General features: G+C 46.1%; 1 protein-coding gene across 6 annotated transcripts in view; it reads right to left on the reverse strand.

The window, feature by feature from the left end:
• LOC120936136 (cytochrome P450 2K4-like) overlaps positions 1–19,319 on the reverse strand; it is a 121,448-nt gene that overhangs the window by 41,311 nt on the left and 60,818 nt on the right. The window contains exon 1 of one of the 6 annotated variants that reach the window (XM_040348271.1): positions 9,520–9,862. The exons of 1 other annotated variant lie outside the window; for it this stretch is intronic. In XM_040348271.1, the coding sequence (XP_040204205.1) occupies positions 9,520–9,529 (10 nt within the window). In that variant the 5' untranslated portion in view covers positions 9,530–9,862. Of the gene's footprint in view, positions 1–2,339; positions 2,477–9,247; positions 9,863–19,319 lie in introns of those variants that run through there. 4 more of the 6 variants (XM_040348266.1, XM_040348268.1, XM_040348267.1 and 1 more) reach the window with 4 other exon arrangements.

Genomic DNA, 19,319 nt, shown 5'->3' on the forward strand with positions numbered 1-19,319 from the left:
ATCAGGGCACATCAGGGTACATGGGGCACATTAAGGCACATCAGGGTACATGGGGCACATTAAGGCACATCAGGGTACATGGGGCACATGATGGCACATTCAGGGTACATGGGGCACATCAGGGTACATGGGGGAACATGAGGGCATAATCAGGGTACATGGGGCACATGACGTCACAATCGGGGTACATGGGGCACAGTCGGGGTACATGGGGCACAATCGGGGTACATGGGGTAAAATTAGGGTACATGGGGCACATTAAGGCACATCAGGGTACATGGGGCACATTCAGGGTACATGGGGCACATTCAGGGTACATGGGGAACATGAGGTCACAATCGGGGTACATAGGGCACATGGGGCACAATCAGGGCACAATCAGAGTACATGGGGTACAGGTCAGCGTTTACTTGTTGTCTTTTTTCTTCACATGCAGAGTAGCGCAGGAAGCGTCTGTCATAAGTTCACTTCTCTGTCTCACGCTGCGGCTGCTCCCCGCCCCCCGGCGCCCCCCCCTCTTCTTGTCCATCCCAGGTGATATCACAAGCAAATGGGGATGGATGAGAAGAGAGGGGGGGCCGCCGGGGGGCGGGGAGCAGCCGCAGCGTGAGACAGAGAAGTGAACTTATGACAGAGACGCTTCCTGCGCTACTCTGCATGTGAAGAAAATCTACTCCCCCCACTTCCGCGGCACCCTCCGCCCTGCCTGCGGGCAATTTATAACCGCCCTGCGGGCCGGTACTTTGAGACCACTGCTCTTGGGCATGAAGCTTCACAGGTTGCCACTAAAGTCCTCTTCCACTCCTCCATGATGACATCACAGAGCTGGTGAATGTTAGAGACATTGCGCTCCTCCACCATCTGTTTGAAAATGCCACACAGATGCTCAATAGGGTTTAGGTCTGGAGACATACTTGGCAAGTCCATCACCTTTATCCTCAGCTTCTTTAGCAAGGCAATAGTCTTGAAGGTGTGTTTGGGGTCATTATCATGTTGGAATACTGCCCTGCGGCCCAGTTTCCAAAGGGAAGGGATCATGCTCTGCTTCAGTATGTCACAATACATGTTGGCATTCATGGTTCCCTCAATGAACCATAGCTCCCCAGTGCCGGCATCGCTCATGATACTCCTACCACCATGCTTGACTGTAAGCAATACACACTTGTCTTTGTATTCCTCACCTGGTTGCCGCCACACAAGCTTGACACCATCTGAACCAAATAAGTTTATCTTGGTCTCATCAGACCACAGGACATGGTTCCAGTAATCCACGTCTTTAGTCTGCTTGTTTCAGCAAACTGCAGGCTTTCTTGTGCATCATCTTTAGAGGAGGCTTCCTTCTGGGAAGACAGCCATGCAGACCAATTTGATGCATGTGCGGCGTATGGTCTTATCACTGACAGGCTGACCCCCCGCCCCTTCAACCCATGCAGCAATGCTGGCAGCACTTATACATCCATTTCCCAAATGCAACCTCTGGATATGATGCTGAGCATGTGCACTTACCTTCTTTGGTCAACCATGACAAGGCCTGTTCTGAGTGGAACCTGTCCTGTTAAACCACTGTATGGTCTTGGCCACCGTGCTGCAGCTCAGTTTCAGGCCCCGTACACACGACCGAGTTTCTCGGCAGAATTCAGCCAGAAACTCGATCGGAGTCGTATTCTGCCGAGAAACCTGGTCGTGTGTACACTTTTAGCCGAGGAAGCCGACGAGGATGTTCTCTATTTCCTCGTTGTTCAATGGGAAATTTCGGCTCGCCGAGATCCTCGGCGGCTTCACAAGGAACTCGACGAGCAAAACGATGTGTTTTGCCCGTCGAGTTTCTCGGACGCGTGTATGGGGCATGAGGGTCTTGCCAATCTTCTTATAGCCTATGCCATATTTATGTAGAGCAACAATTCTTTTTTTCAGATCCTCAGAGTTTTTTGCCACAAGTTGCCATGTTGAACTTCCAGTGACCAGTATGAGAGAGTTAGAGTGATAACACCAAATTTAACACACCTGCTCCCCATTCACACCTGAGACCTTGTAACACCAACGAGTCACATGATACCTGGGAGGGAAAATGGCTAATTGGGCCCAATTTGGACATTACTCACTTTTATTGCCAGTGGTTTAGACATTGGCTGTGTGTTAAGTTATTTTGAGGGGACAGCAAATTTACACTGTTATACAAGCTGTACACTCACTACTTAACATTGTAGTGAAGTGTCATTTCTTCAGTGTTATCACATGAAAAGATATAATAAAATATTTACAAAAATGTGAGGGGTGTACTCACTTTTGTAAAAATACTGTATGTGGTGGCTCCATTTGTATTTTCCCTTTATTGTCACCTGATGATCCAGCTAATAACACACTTCTTGTCTCGGGGTGGCTCCACTCTTTGGAGGAGCAAAAAAGCCACCCTTGTACAGAATCATTGTCAACCTGTAGAGAGGGCAAAGTTAGATGAACTTTACATAAGTGACCAACCAAAAATCAAGCCCTTCTCCAGGTATGGCATTTTTACAAAGTTACATTAGTCTATATAAAACTATCCATATACCACATCCATGGGACCCACCTAAAAGCTGAAATTCATTGTAGTAGACACTCCAGTGATCTCCACTTTCATCCAGGTCCTGTGCCAAGTGGCTGCTCTGCTGCATTCTGAACACAGGAGGTCAATACAGTAGAACAGTAGAGTAGCTTACAGTACTGGAACATCTTCTCTAATGCCGTGTACACACGGTCAGAATATCTGGCAACAAATGTTTGATGGGAGCTTTTTGTCGGAAATTCCAACCGTGTGTAGGTCCCATCGGACATTTGCTGTCGGAATTTCCGACAACAAAAATTTGAGAGCTTGTTCTCAAATTTTCCGACAACAAAATACATTCTTGTAAATTCCAATCGCGTGTGGACAATTCTGACGCACAAAGTTCCACGCATGCTCTGAATCAAGTACGAGACAGAAGCGCTCGGTCTGGTAAAACTAGCATTCAGAATGGAGATGGCACATTTGTCACGCTGTTACGGACTGAAAAGCACAAGGCTGAAAAGCGCGAATAGTCTCTCACCAAACTTCTACTAACACGATTGATATTGAACTTCCCTTTAATAGTGCCGTCGTAGGACCGTTTTCATCGGACATGTCTCCTGGGAGCTTTTGGTCTGATGTGTGTAAACACCATCAAACCAAAATCCTCGCAGACAGAGAACGCGGTGACGTAGAAGACACCGACGTTCTCAAACACGGAAGTGCAATGCTTCCACGCATTCGTCGAATTTGACGCATGCGCGGGATTTCGGGATGCTGGTTACACGTCATAACCAGCGGACATGTCCGATTAGGTGTAGTAACCATCGGACATGTCCGACGGACATGTTTTCAGCGGACAAGTTTCTTAGCTTGCTAAGAAACTTTTGTCCGCTGGAAACCTGTCCGCTAGGCCGTACACACGGTCGGACATGTCCGTTTTCAGCGGACATGTTCGACTGTGTGTACGGGGCCTTATACGTCACCGCTTTCTTCAATTTCCGTCAATATTTGTGCGACCGTGTGTATGCAAGACAAATTTGAGTCAACATCCGTTGGAAAAAATCCACGGTTTTGTTGTCGGAATTTCCGATCGTCTGTACGCGGCATATGTGTCAGCAGTGCAAGCTAATATGAGAAACTAAAAGACAATTTCAGCCTAGCTGCCTTTAAACAGACATTTTACCAGTTAAAATTGGTTAAAGAGTGTTTTTATATTTGCCACCAGTTCAGCTTCAAGAAAGTGGATTTACAGAAGCTTCTAGGTCTGCATGAGGCATGAGATGATTACAGGCATGTGATCCACTTTACTTTTGCCTGACAATATACAGCAACAGTATAATAATTTTCAAAAAGTGACACCTTTTATTGAATATGTCTTTAATAAACTCGAAACCAGTGGTTTTGCACTAAGACAATATCATCAGTCTGCCGAAGGCAAGAGGAAGCATGTTCTCCAGTGATTAGGCGTTAATATTAAAATTTGCAGCAAGTCACAAGCTAAGAGGATGCAGAAGCAGCTGACATTTCAGATCAGAAAGTAGATACGATAATTATAATACCTAAACAAAGATAGTGCTATCCTACTGGAGACAACAGCAAATGAAGACACTATCATGGGGTGTACTTTATTCTCTGTGAGAGGTAAAATCAATAGAAGCCTGTCAAAGGTTGCAACCCCTTCTTGCTCTGTAGTGTTCAGCAATGGAAAAAAAAATTGTAGTATACGTTTTCAGGCCCATTGCTTTGTGCTGGTAACTTATTAATCATGAATGGACTGCTGTAACACATGGCATGTTTGCAAACAGGTGGTAGTACCCCTTTTAAAGAGAAAATTCCCCTAACAAAATATTGTAGCCTTTACATTTTGGTGTGGTGTGGGTTGGGCTCTGGGCATAAGGAGGATGGAACTTGGCTACCCCTGACTTATAGCATGTAGGTAGAAAGAGTGGTAGGCCTGCAGGGCTTAGGCCAAGAAATAGACATCATGCGATGACCCATTGTGAGGGGAAAAATATAATTTGGGAAGTGGGGAGACAAAGAGCAGTTGGGAAGTTGGTTGGACTTTAGGAGTTTGAGTTGGTGCCACTGTATTTGTGAAGATGTGGAGTTGACATGCCAAGTTATTGCATTTGATGTTCTACATGGAATTGTTGAAACAGCACATTCTTATTTATGAAGGTGGGCCCTGTGCTGGAAAAATGTTAGTACAGTGAAGAGAGTGGGTTTCAGACCTGAAGTGAATGGGACACAAAGTGGTGGAGTTGCCCTCAAAGACAGGTATATGTGTACCCTATCTGAAGAAGCAGGGCAGAGCCCCTGGCAAGCAGAAGCCAATCCAGCTTGCCAACACATTATACATTAAATATACTAAAACAGCCCACATAAGTGTAAATCCATCCTATCGTTCCCCCTTAAAAGTTCCAACAAACCGAATGTGACAATCTTCACTGATAACGGAATTTACAATTCATTACCTTCTGTTTATTTATTTTTATTTATTTCAGGTACTTACCGTATTTATCGACGTATATCGCGCACTATTTTCCCCTTAAAATAAGGGGAAAATTGTGGGTGCGCGATATACGCCGATAGCCGCTTCCCGCGCTCAGTTTGAAATCCTGCGCCGACATATACCGAGTGCAGTACACTCGGGTACATTCGGCTAGGCTCGGCTTCACTAGTGCTCACGCATAAACGTCACAGAGCGTGAGCGCGAGCGACGCCGAGCCTTGCCGAATGTACCCGAGTGTACTGCACTCGGTATATGTCGGCGGAGGCGTTCGAACTGAGCGCGGGAAGCGGGGACTCGACTTGAGGCGTGCGCTGGAGAAGCCGGGAGGACACCATCGAGGCCACAGACGGACGCCGGACCGGACGATGGACGCTGGGAAGACACCAAAACTGTAAGTAATACAATCATATAACATTTTTTTTATAGGAATTTCGGGGGCAACTTTAGGGGTCGCGGTATACGCGGGAGCGCGTTATACCACGATAAATACGGTATATAGCGCCATCAATTTACGCAGTGCTTTACATATATATTGTACATTCACATCAGTCCCTGCCCTCAAAGATCTTACAATCTCAGGTTCATCATAAAACTACATGCAAGTTCACTGACAGTCAATGACAGCTACAACACCATGTTTTACACCTTGTGACCTTAAGCAGTTGGAAATACAAGTAGAATGTAACCAGGTGCATTTAGCTAGTCTGCCACTAGGTGGCCCTGTTCCAGAGTAGTGTCTGGTTACAGAAAGCAGTGTCATCAGCTGCTAAGCCCTATTTAGTTAGAGCCCTCCTATAGTGATGTCATGGGTGAGTTAGTGCCCATATATAAGCCAGGTTGGAAGAAGCCTTAGTGCAGTTGGGGCATGGGAGACAGAGACCCCAAAATCAGGGTGTAGCCAGCAAGTTGAGGCTATAGACAGGACTGGAGGCTAGGGAGAGAGACTAGCACCCGGATAAGCTGGCTTCCTGACCCTTACGGAGGTGATTTCTAGGGCGGGTTGCAAAAAATCCTTTTAGGCCAGGCCAATAGTTCTCTGGAGTAAGGCTATCCCCTGGTGGGTTACAGGAGAGTTTTACCTATAGAGGACTGGAGAGATCCCTGGGTAGAAAGACTGTTTAAGGAAGATGGCTTACCGAAATTATCGCATGAAGCTTTCACACATGACTACTGTGGACCATCCACTAAATGTAATTGACAATAGACTGTCAAGTGATCCCGGATAGTATGACCATGATGTGACTGTGCTGTCTTCCCAGTTCCATCAGTAAAGTGCAGCAGCCCTTTGTGTGGTCATTCCTTTCTCGGGGGGTAAAAAGGTTAACATAAGGGAATGTCGGGAGGAGTCCTCTGGCATGGAGTGGGCACAAGGTGGCAGAGGGCTGAAGCCTCAAGCAGGAGGGTCACTGTTCTAGCAGGAGAGGAAGCAGGCAGGGACTTGTGCTCTTTGCAAGCCCTTCTTACAAGCAACTACATTCAAAAACCTTTTTTGGTTTCGGTACACAATTATGTTATTGTGATTGTTGATCTAATGCTGGATTTCTAGCAAGACCGTTCAACAGAAGCCAGTCATTAGGAAATTCAGCCGGTTACGTAGATTGGGGATTACCTGTGTCTTAATGCAATTTATCTACCTGAATTTTGTAAGTAGTTTTAACCTCATTAAACATTGGATTATTTAAACTACTATGCCATGAGATACTTTCTTGCTCTTGCCTCTTTCTGAATTCTATATGCATATTGATATGGCCAGTTTGACAAGCCCCATCTGAGACCTGGATGCCATTATCCATCCATCCCTGGGCTTTTTCCCAAAGTGCAGCCAGACCTCCATCTTTGAGGTATTATTATCTGGTAAGCAGCCTGTGAGTGGGGGTGCACACCTGGATTAAGAGTGTTTTTCACTATTTCTGGATCATCGTAATCTGGCAACATATGACATTTTAACTACTTTGCACTAAGCACTCTGATGCCTCGTACACACGATCAGTTTTCCCAAAGGGAAAACTGTGAGTAGAACTTTTAGCTGGGAATCCCGGCCATGTGTATGCTCCTCGCAGTTTTTCCAACATGAAAAATGCCCAAAAACCGCCAGACAAAAAAGTTCTCTTTTTTCCCCACCTGGAAAACTGGCCTTTTGCCCAGCGTTTTTTAGCAGTTTTCCTATGGGAAAAACTGCGATAAAGTATACACACAACGGGGATTCCCCGCCAAAGCTGTTGGGAAAACCGGCCGTTTGTAGGGGAAAGACTGAACTGAGCAGGTTCTCGGCTTTCCCCTCGGGCCTCCCATCGGAAATCCCGCATGTGTGTATGGGGGCATGACGGATTCATTTGGAATGCTTTTGTTAGCACGCACAAGATATTCTATTGATTTATATGGATGAGCGCTTTATATACATTTGTTCACACATAAAATTGTTACCTTTATTTGATGAATTTTCTTATTTATGCATTTGCACTTTAATTGTTGGACAGCGCAACACATCTTGGTTTTAAAGAAGAGTAAAAGTGTCATTCGCGCTACTAAAGGCGAATAATAAAATGTACCCAAGTAACAGAAAATTGATAATTATGAATAAAAACCAGCACCAAAACCCAAGAGTGTTCACAATACACAAAACTGAAATAAATATAAAAAAGTGATCTCGCGCGGTCATATATAATCACTTAAACACTAAATCGATTAGTATTTAGAATACAGTGCAAAATATATTTTGTATATAAAAATCCCAAAAAAGTCAATAGATAGATATATATAGCTCTTCGAGAATCAATGTTCAAAAATAAATCTAAAAACATGAAAGAATGAGAATATGATGATGTCAGTCCATAAATACTCCACGGAACACCTGCAATAAAAATTCCTTAAGGGGGTTGTAAAGGTAAACGTTTTTCTGCGGATTAGCGCCCCCCCCCCCCCGAGTCCCCCTTTACTTACATGACCCCTCGAAAGTCCCGCTCGCTTCTCGGCTCATTCATTGGATTATTGAAAGCAGCACAGCCATTGGCTGGCGCTGCTGTCAATCACATCCAATGACGCGGCACACCGGGGGGCGGGTCAAGTGATACAGTGAGCGGCTATGGCCGCTGGCTGTATCACAGGAGTGCGCCCGCAAGAACTTAACACCATGCAAGCTCACTCGCATTAAGTTTATGAGTTCATGCGAGGGGGAGCCGAGACAGCCGCTGAGGGACCCCAGAAGACAAGGATCGGGACCACTCTGTGCAAAACGAGCTGCACAGTGGAGGTAAGTATAACATGTTTCAATTTCTTTACATACCCTTTAATATCCAATAGGGGTAGTCTCCCAATTTTGCATCAATTTATAAAGATGTCCTTTCATCTTCATATAGCACCATTCCATAGCATCCTATTGGGACTTTTCCAGCTGAAACATGGCTATTATGGTATCCTGGACTACTCCACAAAGTGCAAGATCACTTTTTTATATATATATATATATATATATATATATATATATATATATATATATATATATATATATATATATATATATATATATGTAAACATTAATATTTTTATTTTTTAAATTTAACTTTAACTAGTAAAAAAATTCTAATTTTAAACATATTAAATTATTTGACGTGAAGTTCTACATTATTAATGCAAAATTTTAAAAATGTAAAAATGTGATTTGAAATATTCCATATTACAAGGCATCTTTAATGGAGTAGAGACAGACACGGGTCATTAAAGGCTAATGGTTTTGGCTTAAGCCCAAAACACAAACTTTTTCCTCTTAAGCCTCGTACACACGATCTGTTTTCCCGTCGGGAAAACTGCCATGAGAGCTTTTGGCCGGGAAAACCAGCTGTGTGTATGCTCCATCGCAGTTTTCCAGACAGGAAAACTGCCAAAAAAAAAAGAGAACCAGCTCTCTTTTTTCCCACCGGGATTCCTGGCAGTTTTTAACCCGGCAGTTTTCCTATGGGAAACACTGCAATGGAGCATACACACGGCCAGGATTCCCGACCAAAGGTCTCATGGCAGTTTTCCTGTCGGGAAACACGGTCGTGTCGGGAAACCCGGTCATGAGTAGGGGCAAAATGTTACCGAGCAGGTTCTCGGTTTTCCCCTCGGGTTTCCCAACTGACTATTTACCGCCGGGAATCCCATACTTGTGTACGAGGCTTTACTCACCAATTAGGAACAGAAAGCACACAGAGGTTTAAAGGCACACCTACCTTCATTAGTTTAAGGGTTTCTCCTTTTCCCCTTAGGTAGGGGACAGAGCACTACAGTCTTACCTTTAGTTTTTTTTTTTCAAAAAGGGGTCAACTGCAGATCAAATGCACATGTCATTGCATACTGAATGATCTCGGAAGCATCTTAAACCAATGCCAAAATATCAACACCAGTCCACACTAGGTCCGCACAGTCATACAGAACCTTAGATTGATGTTAGGTGACGGCAGTACCCCTTACTTGGCAGCTGATGCCTCTAGCATATGGCTACCTGGTAGCATTGGTAGAGTTCTGGTTGCAGAGCCTAGTTCGGGAGAGTAGAGTCTTCTTGTCTCGTCCTGATATCGGATTCTCCAGTGTTAGTGAGTGGCAGATCACCTCGGCTAGCGTTCCAAAACTTTTCTGGATGTAAAAGAGGTCCTGCACCAAATGCCGATCCAGGTTAGAAGCTCCAACATGGAATATTGCTTCAGTACTGTTTTAATGTTATCAGAGTGCCGAGTGAAAATTCTTCTGATGTTGGCATCCTGGACGAAACAGCCCACTGACTGCAGACTAAAGGAGTCAAGTGGGTACTCTGTGTTCTTCTTACCACGTTCCTGTAACTTATGACTATGTTTACTGTTCTCTGAGGCGTGTAAGGAAGCAGCTTAGAAAGTCAAATAGGATTAATTATAAAATATGTGGCTTAGGTGCCAAGAAGGCATCTGTCTAACAAATGATCTTTGTCTCATGGATGAGTTGCTTTGGAAGAATCATCAGGGCAAAACAAAAAAAAAAAACTGTTTTCCTTCACTTAGTCTGATTTGAAAGAAAAATTTTAAGCAGAGGTCAGGCAATGCTAAAGAAATCCCCATCAGATGAATAATATACTGCTTTTTTTTTCTGGGGCTTGAGATAAGGCAGAGTAGGACATACCCCATTAAGTCATTGTAAAATCGTAGATATACCTACTAAAGTGGCAAGCCTAAGGTGATACAGAGAGATGAAACCAATCCACATACACAAGTTTTACCTCTTTATCTACAGCATTATACTCTCTACAGCCTTATAAAGAACACAAATCAAAACTATTTCTAAGCTCCACCCACAAAATGACCCCATTTTGGAAAGAAAACACCCCAACATATAATCTATGAGGCACAATTGATGTCCTTTTTTTCCCCACAAATAGAGCTTTCTTTTGGTGGTATTTGATCTCTTCTGCAGTTTTTATTTTTTGCGCTATAAACAAAAAAAGAGCGACAATTTGGAAAAAAAAACACAATGGGCCAGATTCAAGAAGCAATTGCGCCTGTGTAACCATAGGTTACACAGCGCAATTGCTTACTTGCTCCGGCGTAGCGAATGCTCCTGATTCAGGAACATCGCTACGCCGACTGCAGCCTAAAATCTGCGTGGCATAAGGCTCTTATGCCAGGCAGATTTTAGGCTGCATTCTTGCGTTGGCCGCTAGGGGGCGCTCCCATTGTGATCTGTGTATAGTATGCAAATTGCATACTAACACTGATTCACAACGTTGCGCGAGCCCTGCGTACGCAAATTACGTAGTTAGGGTTTCGCGTAAGGTTACACATCCTAATAGCAGGCGCAGCCAATGCTATAGGATACCCACGTTTCCGCGTTGCGATATTTAAAATCTACGTTGTTTGCGTAAGTGAATCGTGAATGGCGCTGGACGCCATTCACGTTCACTTTGAAGCAAATGACGTCCTTGCGACGTCATTTGCCGCAATGCACGTCGGGAAAGTTTCCCGACGGAGCATGCGCTCTACGCTCGGCGCGGGAGCGCGCCTAATTTAAATGATTCCCGCCCCCGGCGGGATCATTTACATTGCGCGCGCTTACGCCGGGCAATTTTGCTGGCGCGCCCTCGCAATTTACGGAGCTACTGCTCCGTGAATCGAGGGCAGCGCAAAATATTTGCGGGGGCGCAGGGCAAAATCGTTGCCCTGTGCCTCCGCAAATAAAGCGCAAATGTACCTGAATCTGGGCCATTATCTTTTACTTTTTGCTATAATAAATATCCCACATTTTTTTTAAAAACAACTATTTTCTTTCCCTCAGTTTAGGTCGATATGTATTTTTACAAATTTTTGGTAAAAAAATAAATCACAATAAGCCTATATTTATTGGTTTATGCAAAAGTTATAGCGTCTACAAAAAAGGGGATAGTTTTATGGCATTTGTATTATTATTATTTGTTTTTACTAGTAATGGCGGCGATCTGTGATTTTTATCTTGATTGCGATATTTCGGCAGACACATCGGACACTTTTGATACTATTTTGGGACCATTACACAGTTACATAGTTAGTCAGGTTGAAAAAAGACACAAGTCCTTCAAGTTCAACCATAAGAAATAAAATAATAATTGTATCGTACAATCACATATACCCAATTCTATACCCACAGTTGATCCAGAGGAAGGCAAAAAAAAACCAGCAAAGCATGATCCAATTTGCTACGGCAGGGGAAAAAATTCCTTCCTGATCCCCCCGAGAGGGAATCGGATATTCCCCTTATCAAATTTACCTATAAATGTCAGTACCCAGTTATATTATGTACATTTAGGAAAGTATCCATGCCTTTCTCATTTATACAGCGATCAGTGCTATAAAAATGCACTGATTACTGTATAAATTACACTGGCAGGGAAGGGGTTAAACACTAGGGGGCAATAAAGGGGTTAAGTGTGTCCTAGGAAGTGATTTTAACTATGTGGGGGCTGGGCTACAAGTGACACGACACTGATCACTGCTCCTGATGACTTGGAGCAGTAGATCACTGTCCTGTCACTAGGCAGAACAGGGAAATGCCTTGTTTACATAGGCATCTCCCCGCTCTGCCTCTCTACACAGCAATCGCGGGCCACTGGCGAACAACAAGTTCACGGGACCTGTGGGCACACTGCCGAGGCGCGGGGCGGGCATGCACCGCCAGCAGGGAGGCGTGCATGCTCGTTAGGCGGCAGATTCAAAGCAACGTACAGGTACGTTGCTTTGCCTGCCCGTGCCATTCTGACGACATATATCGTGTTAGCTGGTCGGCACGTGGTTAAACGTGTAATTTTTTCCACAAGTTTTTGAAAAATGTATCGTGGCACTGATGGGTAACTGTAGGGCATTGATGTGGCACAGAAGACACACAGATGTGCACTAATTGGGCACTGTAAAGAACTGCTCGGCACTGATGGGGCACATATGTGCACTGATGTGCACTAATGGGGCACTGTAAAGAACTGCTGGGCACTAATGGGGCACAGATGTGCACTGATGTGGCACTGATGAGGCACAAATGTGAACTGCTGGGGCACTGCTGGACTATAGAGAAAAATCCTCAAGCAACCTCACACTGCAGCTTCTCTCTTCACTCCTCACATGATTGGTGTGAGGAGAAGAGAGAACCTGACATGACGCTAGTTTGTTGACAGTGATCATTGGATGGAGCGATCACATGGTAAAGGGCCGTTGAGATTGACCCTTCACCCCGATCCATGACGCTCCAGGTCCCGAGAACCTGGCGGTCATAGACACTGTCAGATACACGCAGATACAAGATGCTTGTTCACGGGAGGATGTCATTGTAAGCCCTTCCTAGAATAAGCCAACCACATTGTAGCTGTCATTCGGCTATGGCCCAGTTGGCAAGTGGTTAATAAATTCTGACACATGTAAATTAATCCATCAGTATAACCACACTCAAATAAAATAAACCATAGTAAATGACATTCGATTTCATTATATAAAGCTAGAGTTATGTTTATTAATGATAAAAAAATTCTCATCTAATGCCTCACGCGACTTAGGAAGTGCGGGTGTTCGTTTAATATTTGAAATTGTATTGTCGGTGTAGTGTCTTAGTCTGCTGCCTAACGTAGAATGCTGCGGAAGTCACGTGGCAGCCAACTGCACATGCGCAATGCGTTCCAAACGCAAGTGCGATGCGTTCCAATAGATTTACGACAGTACACACCAGCGAACCCGGCATTCAGGGTCGACGTGGATTTAGAGGAAAGTGGCCAGTCGTCCTCACTTCGCTCGGACGGCTCGCTCCGCTCGCTTGGCCTCCTGGCTCTTTTTTTAACATCCTCCAATCCACGGGGATGTTAAGGAAATAGCCTGGATGCCGACCGAGGTTTCACTGGTGTGTACTGTCGTGAATCCATTGGAACGCATCGCACTTGCGTTTGGAACGCATCGCGCATGCGCAGTTAGCCGCCACGTGACTTCCGCAGCATTCTACGATAGGCAGCAGAATGTGACAATACACCGGCAAGTGCTTTTATGATGCTTTTTGTACATTCAACTGAGGAAATAAGATACAATACAATAAAAGAGTTGAGTTTGAAAAAATTATAACACACTATTAGAGCCTTTGTCCTTTTATATGCTCAGTTTATATGCTCTGCGTTCATCTTTGGAGATTGTACCTTGGAGCAAAGGGGACTGAGTGAGGAGGATGTTTAGAGCTTACGTTTACCCTTTGGAACCAGGATCCATCTTAGACCCCGCAGGGGGTTATATCTGCAGGCGCAGGTGACCTTGCTACACAGTGGCAGCTGGTGCTCAAATTTTTTGGGAGGGCGCAAACAAACTGGAAAAAAAAGCATAGTTTTTTTTTTATTCCGTTTTTTTTTTTTTTTTATCTAATTGCTAGTGATTACATTAATTTGAACTTATACATTAGTTGAGATTTCTAAATAATTAAAAAAACACCCTAGCTGCAGCAGGAGATCGTGAATTTTCTAGTGCCCTCGGCTGCTTGATAAGGGAGGCCATGAGGCTATTAGGATGAATTATAATTGGAATCCCAGCATTTCAGGGGTCCCAGTTGCACACAAGGGCCCAGATTCAGATACATTGGCGCATATTTAGGCAGGTGTAGCGTATCTCTTTTACGCTACGCCAACGCAAGTCAGAGAGGCAAGCATGGTATTCAGAAAGCAAATGCTCCCAACGATGCGCCAGTGTAACGTAAATTCGTCAGCGTAAGCCAGCCTAAGTCAAAGTAGGAAGGAAGTGGGCGTGATCCATTTAAATGAAGCGTGACCCCATGCAAATGAAGGGCTGAACGAACGGCCCATGCGCCATGACGTCAACATATGTCCCGCGCCCCTCTGAGCATGCTCACAACTACGCCCGGCGTAACCCCTAAGATACGCCGGCCCACTGCGTACGCCCAGTGCATAAATACGCCCAGACATGCACCTGTCAAGTGCAAAAGTACACAAGCATTTTTTTTTACTGCTAGTACTTTTGTCTCTTGAGGTATGTCTGCACCAGGGACTACTAAGGACCGCAGGATGAAAAACTTCAGCCCTAAGCAGAAGGCTATAATTATTGATGCCCTCTCCAAATACGGCACGTGCCTCTATGGGGCACAGAGTGGCACGACCAGCAAGGTCCAAAAAGATCAAATTTTGTTGGAGATTACCACGCAGGTGAATGCCCTTGGCGTGGCGGCTAGGAAACCCAAGCACATAGTTAAGAAAATCAACGATCTGCGGCGTCTGGTAAAAGAGAAGCTGGCGACGATCAGGAGGCATGCCAGTGGCACAGGAGGTGGACCAGCCGCTAAGATCTCCCTAACTGCTGATGATCTGGTCATTGCCAGGTGCCTGGAGAGGGAGATGGTTGAGAGCCTGGAGGGCTTTGATTCAGTTGATCAGCCCTTAAGGACAGGTAAGTGTGTTTTATCTTCTTTCCGGTGTGTAGCATGTGTGGGGGGGCAAGGGAACATGTGACAAGTGTGTGGGTCCACCAACATGTGAATGTTTTGTGTCATCCACAGATGTGCAGGAGGGAGCTGGGCCGTCATCGGCTGATGTGCGACCCACGCCATCCGTGGTGAAGAGTGCCCCTACCTCACCTCTTGAGGAAGTAGAGGAGGAGCACGTTGGTATTGAGGATGCTTTATACCTTGTGGAGGAGACCGCCATATCCAGGACCCTCACAAACCTCCTCCCCCATCAGGGATAGCCCCTCAAGGGCTACCCCCTACAGCCGGCCCCAAGCCTCTCCTGCCCCCAGGAAGGCTACAAGAAAAAACAGGGGTGATCCGGAGGAATTGGAGGATAATCTGGCGAGGGGGTGCCCTAGTGGGTGATCTGCACTGTGTGACAGAGAGCCTGGCCTCCTCGGCCCAGAGCCAGGCTGCTGTACCTTGGCTGTGCAGCAGGCCCTCACCCAGCAGGCTGAACAGAATTCCGCCATCACTGACAGCCTGCAGGATGTGGTTGGAAACGGCACAGCAATTGTGACCTGTCTGGGGGAGCTGCAGGCCACCACATCAGGCCTTGTGACTGAGGTCCGGAGCCTGGCAGCTGCCGTACAAGAGGAGGGGAGGCAGACAAGCCACCACCTGCGCAGCACCACCACCCGCCAGCTGCGGATGTAGGCTGCGACCAATATTCTCCTCCACCGCATAGCCATGGCATTGAAGGGCAGGAAGGCAGCCAGGGAAAGACTGGGGGATGTTCCACCACCAGACACCCCCCCCACCTGAGGCTCCCCCCAGGCAACTTCGGCCCAGGAGCCTAGGCACCAGGCGTAGCCCACGACAGGGCATGTTGGTGTTTGAGACCCCTGGCCTCTCCTCCGATAGTCCCTGACTACCTGGTGGTCAGCTCGTGTTGTGTCTACAGGCCTGGGAGATTGGTTTCGAGAAGTAACACAGACGGAGACATATAAGTTGTGAAACCAAGCTCTTTTAATTTTGGCTCGTTGCTGGTTATATAGGGGGGAAATAGGGGGCGTACAACATAACATTTGACATACATATAACTGTTCTTTTAACTTAAAGAAATGGAATTTTCCACTAAGGACAGCTGATGTTTGAGCTTCAACTTTACCCTAGATAATAGGGGAAGTTAAACACAAAAAAGAACACGTACATTCCTAAATTAAACATGGCTTTAGACAATAGAGGAAGCGAAACCCAGACAGAGCACACACACACTTTATGTTGCTTGCTTAACTAAAACACATATATAAAATGGAATGTGGATAAACAAAATGGATTCTAAGCTAGGTCAATTCTCCAGGTCAAACAATATGGATACTAAACTTAGGTCCATTCCCCACAGGGCAGATGATTTTTTATTGGGTTTTGTTTTATGCTCAAGTGCTGAGTTTTTGGATTTATTTGTATACTCAGGTGAGGAGTGTTTTTATTATTTTCACTCAGGTTATGAGTTTTTTTTTTTATAATCCCTGCACACAGGGATTAGTGCAGGCTACAGTGTGACTGGTGTGTGAATGTGGGGGTGACACTCCTGCCAGTAAGGTGTGTCACCCTGGGTCATTGGGGGGATGTTATCCCCACGACCGTGTGAATGTGGTATGAATGGACAGCGACATAATTGGAGTCTTGGCGCGGCGTTGCTCCCAAGTCCTGCATGGTGGACTTGGGCTAATCCAATGTGATGTGGATGTGGTGTGTGAGCTAGGGACCACAGTGGTGTGCATGCGTGCATTGTCCGTGTGCTATGATGAATGTGTGTGTTTAACGTGCAAAGATGCGTTCCACGAGACAACTCCTGACTGCTGTTCCCTCAGCAGATGGGGTAGCCTCGGGCAGGGGGTGACTGTGTGGTTCGGGGGACAGGTCATCACGTATGTCAATCTCCAGGCCCTTTCTCATGGCGAAGTTGTGCAGCACACAACATGCACCGATGATCTGGCACACAAAGTTTGGGGAATACAACAGGGTCCCCCCGGACTTATCCAGGCATCGGAAACGGGACTTCAGGAGGCCAAATGTGTGTTCCACCACTGCACAGGTACGTATGTGTGCAGCATTGTAGTTTATCTCTCCTCTGGTTTGGGGATTCCGGTATGGAGTCATGAGATGGGGCCCAAGTGCATATGCCGCGTCACCTGGAAGGGAAAAAACAGGAGGATGTTAATCGTGCATGTGCCCCTCGTGATGTCTGCATCATGGGGTCGGACAGTCATGTCTGACACCCATGTCACTCACCAACCAGCCAGCTGTCCCTGTAGGGATGGTGCTTTGACGGTATATGTAGCTGTCGTGGCTATCCCCTGGGTGCTTGGCACGGGCGTGCCATATGAGGCATTGGGCATCGGCTATCACCTGTACGTTGATGGAATGCCAATGCTTACGATTGCAGTATATGTGCTCTGTGGCATGGGGGGGGCCGTAGTGCCACATATGTGCAATCAATGGCCCCCACGGTGCGTGGGAATCCTGCAATTCTGAAGAAATCTGCCATTGCCTTTTGCCGCAGGTGTTCCTGGGTGGGTTTGATGAAGTGGTGGGACATGCGTCTGAGGATTGCGGGGACAACCTGGTGCACACATCTGCTCATGGTGGATTGTGACATCCCAGACACGACTCCACTTGTACGCTGAAAAGATCCACTTGCAAGGAAATGCAGTGTTGCCAGTTCCTTGACCAGTGGCTGCACTGCATGTACGCGGTGTGTCTTGCTGGTGATGTCATCATGCAGGGTTGTGGCTAATTCCAGGATGGCATCAGGACTGAATCTGAAGATGTGATACACCTCTGAATCACCCATGCCAAAGACTTCAATGCGCGTGCAGAATATCCTCTCCCGTGCCCTCCTACATGCCCGTAGACGCAGTAGTGCTATGAGCACGGCTGCCCCTGGCATGTTGGCATACAGATGTGTTGTCCTGCAAGTGTGGTTGCTCAGCTCGTCTGTAATGGTGCTGCTGTAGCTGCTCTCCAGCTGACCTGTGCAAGTCTGGTGCAAAGTTACCCCTGCTTTATGAGGGGTAACTTTACACCGGACATTGCACTTACGCGCACCGCACGTAGCCTGCGCCAGCCAAACGTACGCTTCTGAATCGGCATATCTCACTCATTTGCATATATGAATAGGAAATCAATGGGAGCGGCAGATGTGTCCAGCGTAAATAGGCGCCTAAGATACGCCGGCGTAAGAAATTTACGTTGGTCGGAAGAAGCCTATTTTCCGGCGTATCTTGTTTTCTGGGTACGCCACACAGATGCGACGGCGCATATTTACACTTACGCGGCGTATATCGAGATACGTCGGCATAAGTGCTTTCTGAATCCAGGCCAAGGACTTTACAGAATGATATTTTAGCAAAATGAGATGGTCACCAGCATTTCCTAGACATAAGAATAATCATCACCAAAACATTAAAAATTTCCTCAAACTTAAATGGTAGGCTGGCCATGGAATCAAATGAACCCCATGAGGTCATGGGAATAGGAAGCACATGTTGGCGAACATCTGACTCAATAGGATCTCTTCTGGTTAACCTGTTCCTCAAACTTGAGGGAGCTGAAGGAGATAGAGGCCTTAGCGGCTTTCAAACCTTTGGGTCTAAGAAAAGCACGTTCTACTGAGCAGGGTCGAATCTGCTATCCCTTATGGCGGTTTACCTGAATGGGGAGTCACTTGGCCGATAGCCTGAGTCAATTTAAATTGAGAAAGACAGAATGGTGTCTAAACCAAGAAATCTTCACTCAGATTTGTTCAAAGTGGGGAGTCACAGAAATCAATCTTTTTGCCTCCAGAAGCAACAATAAAGTGGTAAGGTACTTTTCCTTCCAAAAGGGCGAACACAGCCTGGGGACAGATGCTCTAGCTCAGTGGTCCCCAATCTTTTTGGCACCGGGGACCGGCTGCGTGGAAGAAAATTTTGCCAAGGCCCGGTTGGGGATGGCATGCAGGGATTTTTCATGTAAATACAGAGCTCCACGTGCTGTCAGAGGAGAGGAGACCGATCTGTGTCCCTTGTACATAGGGACACAGCATCGGTCACCTCCCCCAGTCACCCCCCTCCCCCCACACAGTTAGAACACACCCAGGATACACATTTAACCCCTTCCTCACCCCCTAGTGTTAACCCCTTCCCTGCCAGTCACATTTATACAGTAATTAGTGCATTTTTATAGCACTGATCGCTGTATAAATGGGAATGGTCCCAAATTTGTGTCAAAAGTGTCCGATACATCCGCCGCAATATTGCAGTCTCAATAGAAATCGCAGATCGCCGCCATTACTAGTAAAAAAAAAAATCATTAAAAAAATCATAATTTTGTTCCCCATTT

The sequence above is a fragment of the Rana temporaria genome, chromosome 4, assembly GCF_905171775.1.
Source record: "Rana temporaria chromosome 4, aRanTem1.1, whole genome shotgun sequence".
Lineage (NCBI taxonomy): Eukaryota > Metazoa > Chordata > Amphibia > Anura > Ranidae > Rana > Rana temporaria.